The sequence below is a fragment of the Homarus americanus genome, unplaced genomic scaffold (genome assembly GCF_018991925.1).
Source record: "Homarus americanus isolate GMGI-L3 unplaced genomic scaffold, GMGI_Hamer_2.0 scaffold6317, whole genome shotgun sequence".
In the NCBI taxonomy this organism is placed as follows: Eukaryota; Metazoa; Arthropoda; class Malacostraca; order Decapoda; family Nephropidae; genus Homarus; species Homarus americanus.
Window position 1 is genome coordinate 6,467,793 of NW_024730668.1, and position 20,197 is coordinate 6,487,989.

The window sequence follows — 20,197 nt, forward strand, 5'->3', positions numbered from 1 at the left end:
TATATATATATATATATATATATATATATATATATATATATATATATATATATATATATATATATATATATATATATATATATATATATATATATATATATATATATATATATATTTTTTTTTTTTTTTACAAAAACACTTTTTCGGTTATGATTGTTGAGGTAAGTACCTCAAAAACTAGTGATTTACGGAGGAAATGAATATCAAATTCGTTCGAAACTCATCAAAATACATAGGAAAACCCTATTTTTAATATCGAAATAAAGACCGGTGTGGTACTATAAATTGAACGTAAATATTGTAAATAATCTATAAATAATCAAGAATACAGCCTTAATAAAGACAATACCATCCATGTCTCCTCAAACACAACTCGACCACACATCATCACGGCGATCACCTCCATACGTAGTTAAGTAAATTTGTAAAATTAGGTATTTTCCTGAGCTATTAATACGTCTCCAAGTGTATATACCTGGTATTATTAAAGGCCTTTAGTAGGTTATTCTACTTAGCTACTTAGCAACTATTTAATAATACTGTCCACTACAATAACATCACGTAAGTGTATATTTATTATTTTATATGTATTTGATTTTGTGGGATCAATTAATTACGAACCAGTGAGCAACATTTTTTAGCTTATTAAAATTTCCCACACATCGCCAAATAATGGTTGCCCCTTGTGTAACGAGTATGGCCGGCCCAAGGGTCACCTAGGCGTGAATTTGTTTAAGGTGTAGAAGCTGTCGTCAACACAAAAACCACACCCTGAGTTAACTAGTTGCATGACCCAGTGTCAAGGAATAGTCTGAGAAGACCGGACAACTCACCGACTGCACTGGCTAACCATTACCCCGGAATACGATCTGCAAATCGATTAACATCCAGGTTCCCAATTACTACTGGGTAGACCGAGGCAAATGGCGTAAAGAAACCTGCCCATAGTTTCACCCTGCACGGGAGCGAATCACACAGCGATGGCCGACCTGAAGTCGTGTGTTGGAGAAGGCCTGCCGTTCGTGTGGACACAGTTGCTCAAAGGGTAAGTTGTATGTTTTCATCGTTATATTGCTTGACAAGTGCTAAATATACTGTATATAATCCAATCTACATATATTAGATATACAAAGGTGGATGTATTTCGACAAAATTGTTTTATATAACCTCATATTTGTTCTTTACTAATGTCACATTTTCGATCTGTTTTCTTTCAGCTTCACCGTATGTGTGTGCTTTGATTTCTGTCCACCAGCAAGCGCAACAGGACTGCTAACCATCCTCCTATCCCTCCCTGGATCATCTCAAGCGGTGACTGGTGTGTATAACGGATTCCCTATATATACAGGGAGTTTCATAAATACCATTCATAAAGTAGGGGCGTATTCCTGAGACATGACAAAATAGAAAACTCATAAAATTTCGAACTTAGAACACGTGACAGACTACGTCACGTGAGGAAACCTACGGGATGCAAATTAAAGGTCCGCTGTTGCTAGTAAAGTTTATTTACAAGCATAATGCCTTCTGATTTGCATTAATAAATACAGAATTTTGACCGTAGCGACAATTGTTATTAATTGAAGAATTATGAGATAGTTACCCACCAATGGCCCTACTAATAACGTTTTGTGGGTATGTAACATGTGATAACACTATCAGAGACTGGACACGTTATTAACATCATGTGACCTTTTCCACTGATAATGTTACGACGTTGTTTAAGCTTTTTAATTGTTCATATCTGCCAAGACCCGATGCCTTTTCCCCCATATCGGAGGTTTGCAGTCTCCGAGTGCTGTCTAGTTAAATGTAATTATTTACCATTATCAAAGTCTGTCTGCTTCTTGAACACCTATTAAAGCCATGTACTGGTCGCGAAAACCTCTTGTTTCCTTTCTTGACCAACACCCTGATGTTTAGATGTCATTAAGACGATCATGACCAACTCTTAAGCCAAATCATTGGGAGCAACCCCCTTCCTACACCCCAGGCGGGCCACCCCTGGCTACAATACTGTAAAATAACAGGAAATGGGTTTCCATATACATTGATGTTCGATAGTGTCAGTGAATCGTTGTCATCCTTCATTCACATTTTGATTTTACTCTATACCCTCTAATATTCTGAATATTTATTAATGAATGTCCAACTGTTATTAAAGATCTGATACACTTATGACTGTATCGTTTTATTATTACAGTTATGGAGGTTCAGCCACAAGGTCACATGAGGCCACCACGGACGAGGGCAAATCAGCCTGAGGTGATAACACTTCGCACCAGGATTGTTGCATATCACGAGGCAGGGAAGGGGATACAGGAGATTAATCGCCTTCTCGGTATCTCCAAGATACAGTTAGGCTTTGGGTGAGGCGACATCAGAAGGAGGGTCACGTGCTCACCAGGCCCCGACCAGGAGGGACAAGTCACCACGCCTGAGGAGGATCAACAGATACGAAGGGAAGCAGAGAGAGCACCACTCTCAACTGCCGTGCGTATAACAAGGATAACAGGAGTTCACTGTCACCGGATAACTACCAGGAGGCGTATACGGGAGACTGGCCGACAGTGTTTCATCGCAGCACGTAAGAAAACCTTAACAGAGGCACACAGAGAAACACATAAAAGGTTTGCTGAGACGTATGCGGATGTGGGGGGTTGATTTTTGGAGATCTGTTATTTTCCCCGATACAAAATGTTTTACATCTGTCGCAGCAGTCGGTCGCCAGTGTTGACGAATACGTAAAACAAGATATGCTCGAATAAACATCCACGAGACATCGACGAGCGGTCGTGTGACAACCTCCATGCATGGACGGATGTGGTAGGGAGATGTAGGTGAACTGGTGGACATTGAGGGACCTATGACTGCAGACCAGTATATAAATATTCTAGGGACATCCTTTCTCCCATCGGTGCGGGTATATGCCATTCCAGAGCCTCAACCTACAGTATATATATAGTCCAATACACTCTGTACAAGTCGCGCAGCCAGGCGTTGGTTTGAGGGCCACCCAGAGATTATTCTATTGGATTGCCATCCCCCCCCCCCTAAATGGGCCGACTGTAACCCAATAGAGAATCTTTGGGCGCATATGGTTGTTGAATGGGGTGTGAAGGAGAAGACTAGGGAGGCAGTGAGGAGACAGGCAAGAATGGTGTGGGAGGGAATAAGGAATAGGCCGGACATTTGCAGCAATCTGGTAGATTCCATGCCTACCAGACTCCATGAAGTTATAGCAGCAAATGGAGGTTGGACAAGGTATTAAACTGTGTTCTTACTACACTTCACATATATGTGTTGCAGGATGTAGCCGCACACCCATATCGCTTTCGAATTTTTTCACACAAGTTTTAAATGTTATGGACAATTGTAATGTTTACAATGGATACATGTTTGTACAGAATTCGATAAAATATTTTTGTGGTTTCATTTAACCAACAGTCATGCCTACAAAACAATCTTGATGCTCTGTGTGTGTGTTTGTGTATGAAACGAGTAATTGATCCACATTTACATTTAGTTTTGGTAAATATATGGGTGAAAGACATCACACAGGCACTTGGATATAGTTACACGGAAAAAGGGAAATAAGGGTAAAGGTTGGGTGTGGTGGAAACATGTGCTCCGGCACTATGCTCAAAACGACGTATGGGAGAGCTATCTCGGACGGTAAATGGATAAATATATTATGAAACATCTCAAATACTAATAGTGAAGCATGAATGTTACACACACACACACACACACACATGACATTACAGCGTAAGTTACCTCTTGTCTAGCTTGTGCGTTGGCTGGTTTGGAGTTGCTTCGTTCGAATCTTACTTTCGAAATTACAAGCTAGGAGAGGTTTCCTTCATTTCCATAATTTACAATGATTTTTGAAGGGTATAACATGCAATATACTAATACATATTGTCATCTATGCATCCATACTAGGACTGCTTACCATTATACATAGCAAGATGAGTACAACATGGCAGACTGATAGCGAAGCTTAGAAGGGTTCATAACTTGTGTGTTCTTGGCGTGTTGCCCGCGATAGTTAGCGTGGCCAGCCGTTCAGAAAGGACCTGGTCCTCAACTCCAGCCCGACCTGGGTGGGCTAGAAATTGCGGTTTCCGATTGTACAACTGACTATGGCAGCCAAATAAAAAAAATTTGGTGGTAAAAACTGCAATATGTTTAAGCAAGGACACGAGTAGTAGGTATACTGTACAAATGATGCAGACTTCCCATATTTGAGATGGAAATCTTCAGTCGCAGTATGTTTGCGTTGTGTTAGAGGTGTTCTGCATCTGAATAGGAAACCATTCGATGTGCTTTGGACAATAGCACATTTGGTTTTGATTAAAAAACTAAATCGCCAAAACAAAGGTAAGATTAAATTAGGTAAAGTTAGGTCAGGTTTCCTTATGTTTGGTTTGATAAGTTTTTACGTATTTTAACTCCACAGTTTCTCTCGACTTCAAAACCCTGTCCACTATGTACAATCAAAATTGTACGCGCACACACACACACACACACACACACACACACACAGATGTATTTGCCTATGAGCTGGCAACAGTTTCTCCAGCCTTAATCCACGATGATGGAAGCATGAGAAAATTTTCGAAGTTAGTGCTGGCAAACATATCATTCAAATGGATCCAAATATCACTGCAAAAAATGAAACAAAATGCTGCCAGAGTGATTGATGGTTGTGGTACGCAGCATCGTATAATTTGGCCAAAGATCGGCACCATTGCTTCAGTTTGTGATTCATTTGTCTCTGCAGTTACTCGTGAAAAAACACCTGTAGTACCTGTATGGGTAATCTTTGTTAACTATGATGTCGTGACAACCAAAGAGCCAGAGCAAAACCGACGTTGGCTTCAGCAGTCATCATTTCATGATGTAGTGGTTGAAGAAAAGACACCGGTTCCACAAAACAAGGCAGCTTTCCTTTCCAACAAAAGAAAACAAGTCGAGTTTAATAAAACTTCTAGTGTATATGTGAAGCATGCTGAAGATGAAGGGGATGCTGCTGATGTGATAATCAAAAGGCCCTTGAACTGGCACACAGTCAGATACCCGTTCTTGTCATTGCAGATGATACTGTCATTCTGATCCTCCTCTATCATGCCTGGTATACAAGTGATATCTTCCTAGGCACAAGGCCATACACAGTCTCCACTAGAATTGCGTAGGAAGTTTTGGGAATAGAACTGTATGTGTCTCGTGTTTGCTCATGCTATGTCTGGTTGTGACAGAACCTCAGCTTTGTATGGCATGGGTAAGCTTAAGCAGCTTAAAGCCTTGCAATCATCACAACAGCTAAGGTCAGATGTGCTGATTTTTGGTGATCCAAGGAGGAGCTACGAATTGTTGGGGAGCAGTTTGTTGTCGAGCATTATCATCCGGAGGGTTAGATGAACTACGTTATGTGTATGTGATATCACCAAAATATATGTGTGGAACGTATGCCTCCAACAAGTAGTGCAATGTACAGTAGCTAAAACAACTATCTGTGCAGGTGGGGGTCGATATGCACCGAAATTTTACGTGTGACTGGTGACAGCCCTCATATACCAAAATTTATCGTCTATGGTCTCATATTGTTGTTTTAGCTACTGTACTTCCACAGTCTTGAGTACATCATCAAATATCCACCTGGCGACGCCGTGGCTCAGTGCTCAACAAGGAAGGCTATGGTTTTTCAGTGGAATCTGGCCATATTCTTACAATTTTCACAGATAAACCACCAGCACCCCCTGACTTGCTTCGCCATGTGAGGTGTTCTTGTAAGAGCAGTGTTAGATTGTGTGTGTCTTGCGGCTGCGCCAAGAAAGGAATCCCCTGTAGTGCTCACTGCAAATGTGCAGGACAGTGTGAGAACTCTCCGCTTAACTTGCAAGTTACTGACTCTGTAGAGGACATCTTTTTGTGATCAGATTAAGGACAACATCTTCCCATTCATACATATGCATATTTTGTAAACAGTTTTAGTCCTCGCACTGTGTTATTTTGTGTCATAAATTGTATAACATAGCACTGACAGTTAACCCATCCAACATTTATAGGCCTGTGTGTAGATTTAATAATGTAGAGTGTAAAGTATTGGGACTACGGTTGTTAACTGCAATAAATATTTAGTGTTTCCATACATAACTTCAAATGTGATAACTCCTAAAGAAATATAAGTCAGTTTTCGTTATTAAATAGCGTGTTTAGTTACCTTTACATTAAGCTTGTATTGTCAGTATGCATTTTTTACAAGTAATGACACACACTTTTATCTATTTAATTATTATTTCAATCTTTTGAAGCTAATAAAATACAATACATATAATTTGAGAGATATATACAACATATTATTAAACCATTAATAAACTCTCTATACCATGGGAGTTATATAAATAATATTAATCCATGATTTTCTTTCATATTCATGGTCGTTATGGCGTCCACATTGAATTTCATTTAAATACATATTTCTCCAGTGGTGAATTTGGAAACATTTGGGGGGGATGTTTTTTTGCCTCTATACAAAGCACTTTGAGCATACATTTGCTTATTATATCAAATGTCCGGGTTCCTGTCAATTTCTACTGGACTACCGTTGGGACATGTGATACACCTCTTTACTCCATGACATAACCTGACCTTCATTTCTGGTGGACCACTAGACATGAAGGTCAGATTCTTTTGAATCGCCATCAATTACATAACAACAAAAAACTTTTTTTGTTAGTGATTCCCGTGTATGTACTATAGCAAATCATTACCCTTACATTTCATCTCCTTTAAAACTGGAATTAACATTACCTTTCTCTGCTGCACCTTCAGCTTCAGCCGCTCAATTGTTTCTTGATCAGTGTTGAAAGTGTCTTGGAGGCTCTGAATCACTTGAGACATCGTCACACTGACCAAGCGAGAGGAAACGTGGCTGAATTTTCTACCTGGTATACAGTGCGCCATTCCTGCTGGAGCACTGGATACATCCCATACTCCATCTTCACCCATCAGAGTATCAGCACAGTATAGTACATCTGTCAGTAGTTCTTCAGTCTGTTGAGAGGAAAGTGTATCTTATGTAGTATACTGTATGTCCCAGGAAAGGTGTCGGAAATTTGGGAATAGCAATGTATGCATGCACATTGGTGGTAGGACTGTAAATCTTATGGTAATGCGTAAAATCCGGAACAAACTACTTATAATTGTTGTTTAGCAAAAGAATAGGAGTATTCTATACACTAAATCAATGGCATATCCTGGTATAAGTGTATCACAAAGGGATTATAAAATTTAGACCGTGTTACTAACCATGAATGGCGTCTGATGTTGTAGGACGCCTCAATACATGTTATAACCTGAGATTACTTATATTAACATGAGATGTATTGGCCAAAACATTGTCCCGCCAGTGAGAACACGGTCGGGTTTTACATAGCCCGAATGAACTTCTTAAATTATAACTAGTATAGTGGTTCCTTAGCTTGTAGATGGAAGAGACGGAGAATCACTTGGACCACGTGGGTTTCTTATACTAGGTTACGACATGATGAATACCAAGTCTTGTGCAGCACAATAAAAAAATAAACTGATTTTATGTATTATTTAGTTGGTAGAAGTTACTAGAACAATCTAGTGGTTTACGCCTGAGGCTAGGTGCGTCCTTATCCCTCCAAGATTGGTCAACCTGCCACGAGGGTCAACGTAGTTCTTAAGAGCGTTGATCCTCCTCTGTTCCGGCGACCCTAGGATCCCCGTCTACCCACGCCGTCAATTCTTGCCTTATCTTCTAAACTACAAATTACAGTTATTTTTATTCAGTAAACTTATTATTTTATTCCGAAGTGGGTATTTATTAAATTATAAAGTACAACAAGCAATGATACCGAAGTCCGTTTTATTTTCTCAAGGATTTACTGTACTTATGGGCATTCAAATATACAGTACAGTACACTGGAAACTTCTGTAATTAGTTACCATTTTTAGATAAGTAATTAATACATTACCATGAAGAAGCTTGTAGTGTCAAAGGGGATTATTAATAATATTTATCACAAATTAATTTAATGGGATTGTACTGCCATAATATAACTCTAATTCCTGTTCACCTCTCGCTGCTGATCGACTAATTGTTAACTGCTTTGGGCGCACTGTTAGCAAATACTGGGGCATGTGCTGTACTGGTTTCAAAGTGTATCTGTACCAGCATCAGTGTTGGTTAAATCTGTCTTGAATAAGCCGCCAAACACTCTCCAACAGATTACAGCATTTCAAGAATTCATAACTCTTACTACCCCCCAAAATTTACTCTGACAGTTTTCTGAACTTGTGGCCTCTTCAACTTGACCCTTAGTTGGATGGGCATCTGCTAGTTTAATTATTCTTTTGAGATTCTGAAATATGTCCATTTATCTCTTTGAACAACAGTCTCTTAAATTGATGCTTTATGACCGAGGGTGCAGACAATGCTGTGTTACTGGTAGCACTCGGCCAGAAGGAACAGAGTAGGAAAATCTTCTTCGTGTGTCTTCCAATATTCCAGAGAATCACTAACCGGACCTCAGGTATGCATGGAAGCATCCAGGTATCTTTCTTTTTTACTTTTATTCTCTTCTCCGCTAATCGGCTAATTAGCCGCTTGGGAGGTCAGTCACGTTTCTGTAATGTACTGTTGGAAAGCATCAAAGTACTAGGTATGCATTGGCTCCTGAATGTATCTGTACCTGCGCCAGTGATGGCCTAGTCTGGTCTTGAAAGAGCTCACACTCGGTGCCGTCACATCACTCTATGGCAGATTGTTCCAAGAACTCATTGCTCTCACACGAAAAAGTTTGCCCTCACAATTTTCTGGACTTGTGGCTTCTTCAGCCTTGAGCTGTGACCCCTATTGGACGGGCATCCGCCAGCTCCAGATATGGACACTCAACTGAATACACGTAGTGCCCTCTGAGATGCTTATAACTTTAATTAAGTCACCCCTTGTTTGTCTATGCTATAATCTAGGCAGTTGCAGGCGTTCTAATCTCTCTGGGTAACTGAGGTGCCATAGCGCAGGCACCAGCCTGGTGGCCCTCCTTTGGACAATTTTAGTCAACTGACAGTCTGTAACATATCTGGGGGAACAGACAGTGACCGTACTCCAGGCGGAGAAGTACCTCACTCTTGAAGAGCGTTACGAGAAACAGGCCGTTTGCACTATAGATAACTGAACGACCTTTTTATGAGACCTAATACAGTAATTTAATTGCTTGATTCAGAGATTTATAAACAAAGCATCAAAGTCACGTGGGCAAGTTATCTAACATGAAGACATTCCTTGATGTCAATCATTCATCACTTGAATCCCCTTCTTCCCTCTCAGAAAAAGGTGGAGTCCAAGGATTGTTACAGTCTCCCCTACACCCACATGCAAGAGAGCATGATAACTGGTTTTCGTTGCATGTGCATTTTCCTGAGGTGCATTTTCCAGTCTTACAACTACATGTTAATACCTCGGAACAAATTGTTGGCATTGGATTTAAATGTCTCAGTGTGGGCACTAAAGTGTTGCTTGGACCCATTTCCCACCCAGATTCTTCTGGGTTTGTGATATCTGGCTTCAGTGGCGTAGGGGACCGATTTTTTTTTTCGGGGGAGAGAGAGAGAGGGGGGGGGGGGCAGGGAAGGAAGCTTTGCCCGAAAAAAATAGGTGGAACCAAAAATGGCTTTCCAGGTCACATTTTCTAAGTTATAGGTACACAGTACATAAGTGTACAATGACTATCGGGATAGGAGACCAATATATGGTAGTGACTGGAAATGAACTAAGATAACAGAATGTCAAGTAATGGAAGTGCTCCCTCAGTGTCTGCAGTGTACAGTAGCTACAGAGAATAATACCAGAGTTCAATCGTGGCCTTTTTCCACATATTTTGAGCGCCAAAAAAAGGGTTAATCACTATCATGAAAGGGAACTCAAAACATTCATTATCGTGAATGGAATGTGAACTAATTGTTTATGGAACTGTCCCTTAGTCAAGTGATGACCTATTTGGACAGTCCTAGAAAAAGAATTAGTCCCAGCCTTTACGTCTGCCAAAGATGTCAGTAATAAGGTGCATTTCTGAATTAAATATTTGATTTGTGTAAGCACTTTCATTGTTAATTTTCGCTCTTGACCCATGGCATTCCTTAAATCTTCAGCCGTCGGAAGACACTGAACGACCTCTCCACAGAGCATGACGTTACAGGAATGTGGCCAAAATACTAACAACTTTGTAGAACACTGGTACTACTTCATGCAGTTCATTCTGACACATTGTGTTGACCATAATTGCTGATGTTTTCATCTCAGGACACGAGGCCTTATTGTCATGCAGAAACTTCAAATAAATTTTCTTTTCGGTTTCTAGTAGATTCCTATACAACCCATACTAGCTTGTAATATCATAACTTCTTTTTCTGGAAATGCATTCATGACAATATCACCCAGTCTACACAAAACATCCTGGTCATTGCCATAGAATCTTGACTTGATTTCAAGGAGCACCTTGTCTAAACTTCGATAGTACGTCGACACACGATAGTGATTTTTAGCAGTTTGCGCGAGTGAGATGTTGCCTCCTTCTGATTCTGGGGAGCCTAGCTTCCTTGAATGAGAAACATGTGTCCTTGATCCACTCGGTAATAGTGTCCCTGAGGTCTTCCGCTGACTGCCATATTGCACTAAAACCCTTTCATTTCGACTGACCTTCAGCGCTTTCATCGCCGAATCAGCTGTTTTCTGTGCAGCTGTCACATCGATTGTCTGTCCTTGCAGATATCTACTGAGATTACTCATATTCAGTAGTAGTTTCTTGAGCAGTACCAGTGCAAATACAAAAACAAAATTACAAACTGGATTCAGCAACGCATTGCTATAGGCATGTGTTTTTGCGTCACGATCATCTGCCAGTTTCAGGAGCACCTTGCTTATCTTTGGCATTTGGTCGATCACTGCCCTGACTGCCTCGCAACAACAAGACAATTTCATAACATTTTGAGATTTGAGTGTCCGGATTATGTGCTCACCATCCACCTCAGCATCACTAAGCATGACATCACATTTAAGAGTTGCTTCCAGAAAGTTATATAAGTGCGTTGCGGAGTGGCTCAATCTCAGTCATAGAATAGCAAAATTCAGCGAATGCCCATACTAGCAGTGAATATAAGTTACCTTCGGTGAACATTCCTTCATTTGTGCTACAAGATCTCTGTATACCCATTTCATGTTCAAGGCGCCGTCAAAGAATGCGCCAACAATGTCACTCAACCAGGTAGTAGGTAGAAGGCAGCTATCAGACAGGGAGGTACTATCGCCTGGGAAGATATTAGAAGCATGATGTGTTGTCTAATGGTAGACCCTGCTGCCATATGGCATCACGAAAATTGTGACCAAGTCCCAGGTTATTTATCTGGCTTTCTGTCTCACTTACACACAATTGCAGGGTCTCAATTGTTTATCTTATTTTGTCAACACAACATACATATATTGTTTCGCACTATTAATGTTTTTTGTGTATTTGTTATGGTCCTTTATTATTAATATTATTATTATTATTATCATTATCATTATTATCATCATCATTATTATTATTTTATTATTAAATTTTTGTATTAAATTTTATTAATTTGTATTTATTATTATTATTATTATTATTATTATTATTATTATTATTATTATTATTATTATTATTATTATTATTATTATTATTATTATTATTATTATTATTATTATTATTATTATTATATTTTCGCCCCCTTGGCCCTGTTATATTTTTCCCCCTCAGGCCCTAATGTGGGTCATTGACCTGTGCCCTGGTGGGCTAACCCCGTAAAAAAAAATGGATCTCGTTTTCCAGACACCCTTCACAAATTCATAAGAACTTTCCCTTCAGTGGAAGGAGTCACGTAGAAACCAACAAATGTCTCCTTGGTCATGCCTTCATAAATAAATCTTAAACACATTGCAATTTCTCTGTTCTTCTAATGTCTGAGGTTTCATCCATGTTGAAGGAGACTTGCCCGCTTTCCCTTGCCCCATATGTTATCCTTGCGATAATCAGCTGCTATATAATGTCAAGTAGCTCATTCTGTATATCTGGTGATGTCCACTGAGCACGAGCAACTATGAGTTTTCAGTTTGTCCACAAGCCATGGTATATCCTTACAGCAAAGGTGCAATAATACAAGGAAAGTTCCTCGATTGACGGTGGAAATGTCGTCTAAGTGCTTTCTGTACTCCTCATGTGCCCGCTGCATTATATTCTGGTGTGCAGTAAACAACAGACATTCGATGTTCACTTGCAAATACTCTCGATTTTGCAGCACCTGCTGTTTATGTGCATTATCCAGCTGTGTCAAAACAGATCTTTCATGTTTTTTGTTTGCTCGATAAATTATCCATTTTGGCATGGCTAGTGGCAGTGACTCATTGAATTCTTCTTTTGTCGTTCAAGTTTCTTTCAATTCTCAAATTTGAAAGTATGTATCATTTTTCATGAACATATTGCACGGAAAACAAGCTTTAAACACTCACCGACCTCATAACTAAGTCAAGGATGAATCTTGTACCATTCAGGATTGAAATCCCTTAGTGTAGTCTCCTTGCCGAATTTTTTGGGGCTGTACTTTTTCAAAGTAAGTTGATTTGGGCGTGACTGAAGTTCCACAGATTCAGAATAATTTCTAGCTGGAGTATGTAGGCATGGCTGTTCATCATCACCATATTCGCTACTTCAACTATCATTACTAACATCTAAGTCAATATTCGGAATTGCACCAGCATCATTTGCTAGATTCTGAGCCACTTCACATTCTCGAAATTCTGGTAAATCGGAATTTAACGTTCCCATGTCAGTGCTATGGGGTTGTAAATTTTGAACGTCGTCTCGCTCAGTGCTGTTGCTGCTTTTGGGGATCTGTAAATACATCCCACAATAAGTAAGTCTCTCCCCTTCATTTTATTTTTGCACAACATCGATTCTTCAAATCATGCTCTCCCCGCACCCTCACCTGGCTGGCTCTAAGGTCTTGCCTAGCACAGATAACCACATCCCTCTTGCAAGTTGCTTGTGAAAGGTTCGTAAATGAGTCATATCCATCTACATTGAACTCACATTCCTCCGGTTCGATTCTCCTGTTTTTGTACAACAGTTCTACAACACCTACTATATCGGGTTGGTGTAAGTTGGGTAACTCACCCAGCCAGCTATTGCTGCACTGCCTGCTTCAGATGTTTAAAACTGTCTCAGTACCAACCAGAACATGAAACCGATACAAATGAAGCAGACAGTGCAGCAATAGCTGGCTGGGAGAGTAACCAACTTTTGTGTGAGACTGTACCCTCAGTAGTGTTTCAAACTGCTCTCCCCTGTCAAGGAACGTGTCCGTATTAGCGTACATGACTTTCAAGCCGGAAATTGTCTTCAGTAATGTCTCTGGTCTTGGTATTGACTTCAGCCCCCCTCTATTCTCTGCAGTTGCCTCGTTTACTGTATCCCATGTGTTTTGTGGCGCTCGCCTCCTCCTGGGTGGAAGGTAGAGTGGATGGGGGTGGACTGCTGTCCCCTAGCCCTGCACTGGTGCACTTGTCTCCACTACCCTCCCCCTGTATATAGCCCATGTACAGCCCCCCTCACTAGTGCGTTTGCAGGGGCTCGTCAGATTTTGGGCAGTGTGGCAGCCCTGTATTTGGTTATAGAAAACTCGCAATAGTAAACATGCTATGGAATCAAAGTAAAATAATCTTAAAACAAATATATAAATGTAGAGACATGTGGAATGTTTATATACTAAATAAGAAATACTTTAAATATACTGTTACTAGATCGCATGTTTTGCCTAGTGGACGGTTGTATAGCGAGGTGAAGAGTGACGTAAAGAGAATGTGGGGTGGGAGGAGGGCAGCAGGGAAGAAAGTGGAGGCAGGTGCCCCTCTACCTACATTAATGGTATCCGTGAAAGATGAACTATTAATACTCACTTGGAGCTAAAGTTCAGATCTATTATTTTCCTCATCTGCTATATTATACAGATAACATTCATACTGTTCATGTTAAACTTTGGCCATAGTGTGAACAAGAGGAAGTTTGAAGTTAATTGCAGTGATTCTTTATCCACATGTGCTTGTAGCTTGCTAGAACAATCTACTATACTATACTAATAGGTAAGTAAAACATAAAAACATAAGAACATAAGAAAATAAGGAGTCTGCAATAGGCCGGTTGGCCTGTGCATGGCAGCTCCTGTCGAGAGTTACTACAACTCTCTATCATCCATGAATCTATCTAGCCTCCTTTTAAAGCTCCCCAGCGTTCCAGCACTTACTACAAAGTTGCTAAGCTTGTTCCACTCGTCCGCCATCCTATTTGTGAATCAGTTCCTTCCTATCTCCCTCCTAAACCTAAACTTATCCAATTTAAATCCGTTGTTACGAGTCCTATCCTGCTCGGATATTATAAGAACTTTATCTATATCCCCTTTATTGATTCCTTTCACCACTTAAATACTTCTATCGTATCTCCCCGCACTCTTCGTCTTTCTAGGGAATGCAAGTTTAGTTTCTTTAACCTATCTTGATATGGTAGGTTTCGAAGCCCCGGAATCATTTTCGTCATTCTTCGCTGCACCGACTCCAGTGAATTGATATCCATTCTATAATAAGGGCACCAGAACTGAACCGCATAATCGAGGTGCGGCCTGACTAGCGCAAGATATAGTTGCAATAAGACCTCTGCACTCTTATTACTTATACTTCTAGATATAAAACCTAATACTCTGTTTGCCTTATTTCGAACATTAACGCACTGTTTTCTAGGCCGTAGGTCCGGGCTTACAAGTACCCCTAAGTCTCTTTCACAAGTCGACTTCTCTAGGTTGATGTTGTTAAGGCTGTATACATTGACAGTATTTGTTCTTCCAATATTAAGTACGCTGCACTTGCTGGTGTTGAATTTCATTTGCCATTTTTCTGACCACCCCTGCAGTTTATTCAAATCCTCCTGTAATGCATTTGCATCCTGCCCTGAATTAATCTCCCGCTCTATTTTGGTGTCATCCGCAAACTTGCTTATGTCACTGCTGATCCCAGTATCTAGAGCGTTTGTGTAGATTATGAACAAGAGTGGGCCTAGTACTGACCCCTGGGGAACCCCACTGGTTACACAGCCCCACTCAGATTTAACACCATCTACGCTGACCCTCTGCGTTCTATCGGTGAGCCATGATTTTATCCAATTTAAATCGTTCCCCTCGATACCATGAGCCTTAACTTTTCTCAGAAGCCTCTGATGCGGTACTCTGTCAAATGCTTTGCTAATGTCTAAGTAAATAACATCGTAATTTTCGTCATTTTCTACTACCTCGAAGACTTTCCTAAAAAACGTCAGCAGATTTGTTAGACAAGATTTCCCCTTTGTAAACCCATGTTGAGAATCGTAGATTAATTTGCTTTTCTCTAAATGCGATCGGATGCTGTTTGCTATAATTGATTCAAGAAATTTCCCCACTACTGACGTCAAACTAATCGGCCGGTAATTTGACGCTAATGCTCTGTCTCCCTTTTTTGCCTGTTTCCACAAGTCTGGCACAACTCCCGTGTCTAATGATTTTGTAAATAAATTTACGAGGGGTCCGCTAATCTGTTCCCTACACTCTTTCAAGACTCGAGGGAAAATTAGTAATAATAGTAGTAATAATAACAGTGCTTGCATTCTGTCTCGGTATCCGCAGTTCAAGTCACGTCTGGTTGTGTATGGATCAGTGGCGTACCCAGGGGGGTTTCCTGGTTGCCCGGAAACCCCCCCTCCAGGTACTGCATGGTGCGGCCAACCCATACCTGACCTGGCGACACCTTAGTAACACGAAGGTTGGGTCAGCTTACCTGACCTCACCCCACGCCACGGTAACTTCCACTACCTCTGCCATTCCCATGCACATGAATGCACTTAATATACAGCACTGCCAGTGTGAAATATTGAGACTTAATGTTGTTTTTTACTCATCTACATTGTACATTTTCTATAGATTTTACATATTTATAAATTATTTTTCCAGCCACTTTCACATATTTGATGATTTCCCAAGTGTGCTTCAAATAACTGTATCGTACGATAATACGGATTTGGAAATGGAGCATGCTGGGTTAGGGAACATGTTCCCACTTCTTTCGTCCTCACTTCACATGTGTAAATAAAATATTTAAAAAAAAAAATTATGACTTCTATTATCCTGTAATTTAAGTCTATATACAAAGATTAGGATGCTAAATTACACCATCTTCAACCTCAGATTATTTCCTAAGATTCAGTGCAAATGGCGTCAAATATTGGTCAAATTTCAAAAAAATTCCGGACCCCCCCAGCTGAAAGGGCTCGCTACGCTCGCCAGACTTCTCAGTAATTTGGAAACCCCCCCTACTCAATTTCTGGGTGCGCCCCTGATGGATGGTGAACTGTAAATGAAAACATGACTTTTTTTCTAAGCACAACAAATTCCCTTTCTTTAAGCTATATCTATTTCTCTATCTGTAAAGGAATCAGGGCCAAGCGAGGGGTGTGAACTGACTGATCATTGATAACATACCGTAATCAGTGTTTGACACTTGTGTCAAGTAAGAAATTTTCCATCAAATATCATTTCAGACCATTTTATTTTTTGAACCTAGTATGAAGGTAACAATACAGTATGTGTTGAATATGTCACCAAATAAATTATGTGCGGTGCAGGAGACTTCAGACTTCTGTCCACCGCTTTTATTAAAATAGAAACATGTTGGCATCATTTGAAGTGCCAATGCAAAATGTATTAACCCCTGTCTCATGGACATTAATATTATATAAATATGGGTTTATATATGTGTTTTATACAACGAGCGCCCCCTGTAAAATTCCGTAGCTATGAGGTGAAATGATTAGAGCACGTGATGGGTAAATTCCACTCACAAGGCGTGTCCTCAGTACTGTATATCATAGGTCCAACAAGAAGCAGTATGTCTGGTATAATAATCAACAATCTAACTCCTCACCAAGTTTGTATGATGTCTCCAAGGCTCCTTTCTCGGTCCTGTACTGTTTTTGTTATACATAAACGACATAGTCCACACCAGCACACTCATAAAATACAACTTATTTGCAGACGATAGTAATCTCTATGCAAGCAACTCAGACCTCCATTCCATGATGAGAACTATAACACTGAATTGACTGAAGTCAGGACCTGGGTATCACATAATAAACTGACCTTAAGCCCCGAGAAAATCCACCACACGATCTTTTACTGAAGGGAAAACTTACCCCCAGATCTGGACCCCCTGTACCTTGGTAATACAGTCCACAAACGCGAACAAAATACTAAATTCCTCGGAATTATTGTTGATGAGAAGCTTAACTGGAGAAACCACATACAAGCCATTCACAGTAAAGTCAATAAACGGTGGAGTATCATATATATTACTCGACAGTCACTCGCTCTCACAGCTGTGAAAGAAATCTATCATGATCTTGTTTACCAACACCTGATACACTGTCACACACTATGAGGGGGCTCTGGCTTCAAAAACACAAAATAGTGTATGGACAATGACCTACTTGAAAAAAAAAACATCACACAAACAATCAATTTGCAAAATTTTAAATGTTAAAATTCGAGGATATTAACACCTACTGATGTGCCCTCTTTGTTTATAAATCTGTCAATCATTTGCTTGACAATAATTATTTCCAGTTCCGGAATAAGCAAAGATGTAACTTAAGGCACCCAGAGCTACTAAGACCAACCTCCCCCCATGCGCTCCTCTCAGTCCCAGACCTCCATAGAATATCATGGTGTGAAGGTGTACAACAACTTACCCCCACCCATCCTAGCAAAGACTACGCTCCCTTCCTTTAAATCATCTCTTAAATAATATTTATTGTCTAAATATTAATACTTCTTGTAATACCTACTATATATACCTGCATTTATTGTACCATCAAAACCGTTTTATCAGAAATTATCATGTAGACAGAAATTACCATTGCATTAAATATATTTGCCAACTAGACATAATCCTGGCAGCTCTGTCCTCTTGTTCAATATTAATACTGTACAACCCATGTTGTACTGCTCCCACATTATACTTATGTTTTTCAATTACACTGTAACTTATGTATATTCTTATAATATAAATAAAAAATAAATAATAAATAAATAAATAAATAAAATAAATAAATATCGAACTGATAGCCGTGATAACATTCTGATATGTTCTTATTACCACCATGCTATGTGTACTATTCCAGATGATACTAAATGTTATGTAATACTTCCTTGAGATAAATGTACAGTATAAATCAGGTGCCTGCAAGAGAGTTCAGGTTCTCAATTGGCTCAGCCATGTTAATATTGTTATCATTATCCACTCTGTAACTGTGTTTTTCTGGCTTAATAAACTGTTTCAATTCAATTCAATTTAATTCAGCTATCCTGGGCAGCACCCGGTAGCAGTCTCCACTCGGATCTTATACTAGTTAGACGTTCTTTACAGCGTATCTCAGATAGCTCCGTCCGTCTTATTATACCACTCACAACTACAGTGACTATTACAGTGAATATTAGGGGGCAGTGAAATTTTGCTCAAAGCTGCACTCTTCAGGCATTGTTCCTTATACATATCTAAGACTCCATGCCAAATTTGAAGCTGATATGTCGAGGTTTAGTCTGCCGCATTTTCTACTGAAATTTTTAAATTTACCTACAGTACTAGCCAAACAGCCGCTGTGGCGGTGCAATGTTCTGTTCAGTGTTTATCAACTTTTTTTTCATAATTTGACGTCACTCTATTTTGATGGTAAGAAAACCGCCACTCGTGTGATGATAAAGAATGAGAAGACCGAGAAATGGAGTTCGAGGATGATGGTGAAAGATCATTATGTCATCATGGTTGAGCCTGGCAATGAATATCTCACACATGTGACTCCGAAGACTGGACACGGAAAGCAGATTGCCAAAACTATTCACGAGTTTCTGGTGGAGAAAAATCTAACCCAGCAGCCCATTGTGTGTGTTGGTTGTGATGGAACCAATGTAAATGTAGGATCAGAAAATGGAGTCATTCATCATCTTGAAATGTTACTTGGTCACCCGCTCCATTATTTCATATGTCAGCTTCACGGAAATGAGCTGCCTTTCCGCGCAGTTTTTTATCACTATGATGGTAAACCAAGTGGTCCTGAGCATTGGCGTGGTCCCATTGGAAAGCAGATCAAGGAGTCTTTGTCTGAGCTTCCAGTTGTCGCCTTCCAGCCAGTCAGTTTCCCTGATTTCCCTGTGTTTAATGATGAAGTGGAGAAAGATCTGTCCTGGGATCAGAAATACCTGTATAGGATTTGTAAAGGAGTTATCACAGGTGTTGTTGAAGATGACTTGGCTGCTATTGAGCCAGGTCCTCCCTGTGTGTCAAGGTGGAACACCTTATGGAGTAGAATCCTCAGGCTGTATGTAGCAACATCAAGACCCAGCCATGAGTTGAAAAGAATTGTCATTACAATAATAAAGTTCAGTGCTCCAATGTGGTTTTACATCAAGATACACCCTTACGTAACACACGGCTCAAGGAACGTATTCCAGTCCCTGCTATATATGAAACACCTGAATAGTGAGGAGGAGACGATAGTGAAGAAGGCTGTCCAGAGAAATGCATACTTCGCCCACACAGATCAACTTCTTCTTGGTATGTGTGCAGATGAGGACATGACTGTTAGAGAAAAAGCTGTCTCAATGATAAGAAAAATTAGAGAGGAGAATCAGCAAAAGGAAGAATGCACTGGCAGATCTGAAGAGGAGGAGGAAGATTCTGATGCTGCTGTTGACGAGAATTTGTTAAACTATACTGATGAGGAGGGTAAAGATGGAGATGGGAATGAGGATGTGCCTCCTGTAGTCAACATGAGAAAGGTGGTGACTCCGAAACTAAAGTGGCAAGCAAAAAACTATCATTCCATGATTAACTGGAGGAATGAACTCAAGACTGAGCCTCCTTACATTGCTTCTCTGTCAAATCTACAGGTTAATGACATTCTTGAGACACCATTAGTGGTGCCCAAGTGGCCAAACAGCACTCAGGCGGTCGAGAGAGGCATAAAAGTGATGACTGAAGCTTGCACTGAAGTGACGGGATACGAATCGAGAGATGGAT

General features: G+C 40.1%; 1 protein-coding gene across 3 annotated transcripts in view; it reads right to left on the minus strand.

Moving 5' to 3' along the window:
* Positions 1 to 20,197, minus strand: part of LOC121867220 (protein unc-13 homolog 4B-like) — a 205,390-nt gene that overhangs the window by 100,362 nt on the left and 84,831 nt on the right. For all 3 annotated transcript variants that reach the window (XM_042367065.1, XM_042367064.1, XM_042367066.1), the window contains one exon: positions 6,817 to 7,059. In XM_042367065.1, the coding sequence (XP_042222999.1) occupies positions 6,817 to 7,059 (243 nt within the window). The remainder of the gene's footprint in view (positions 1 to 6,816; positions 7,060 to 20,197) is intronic.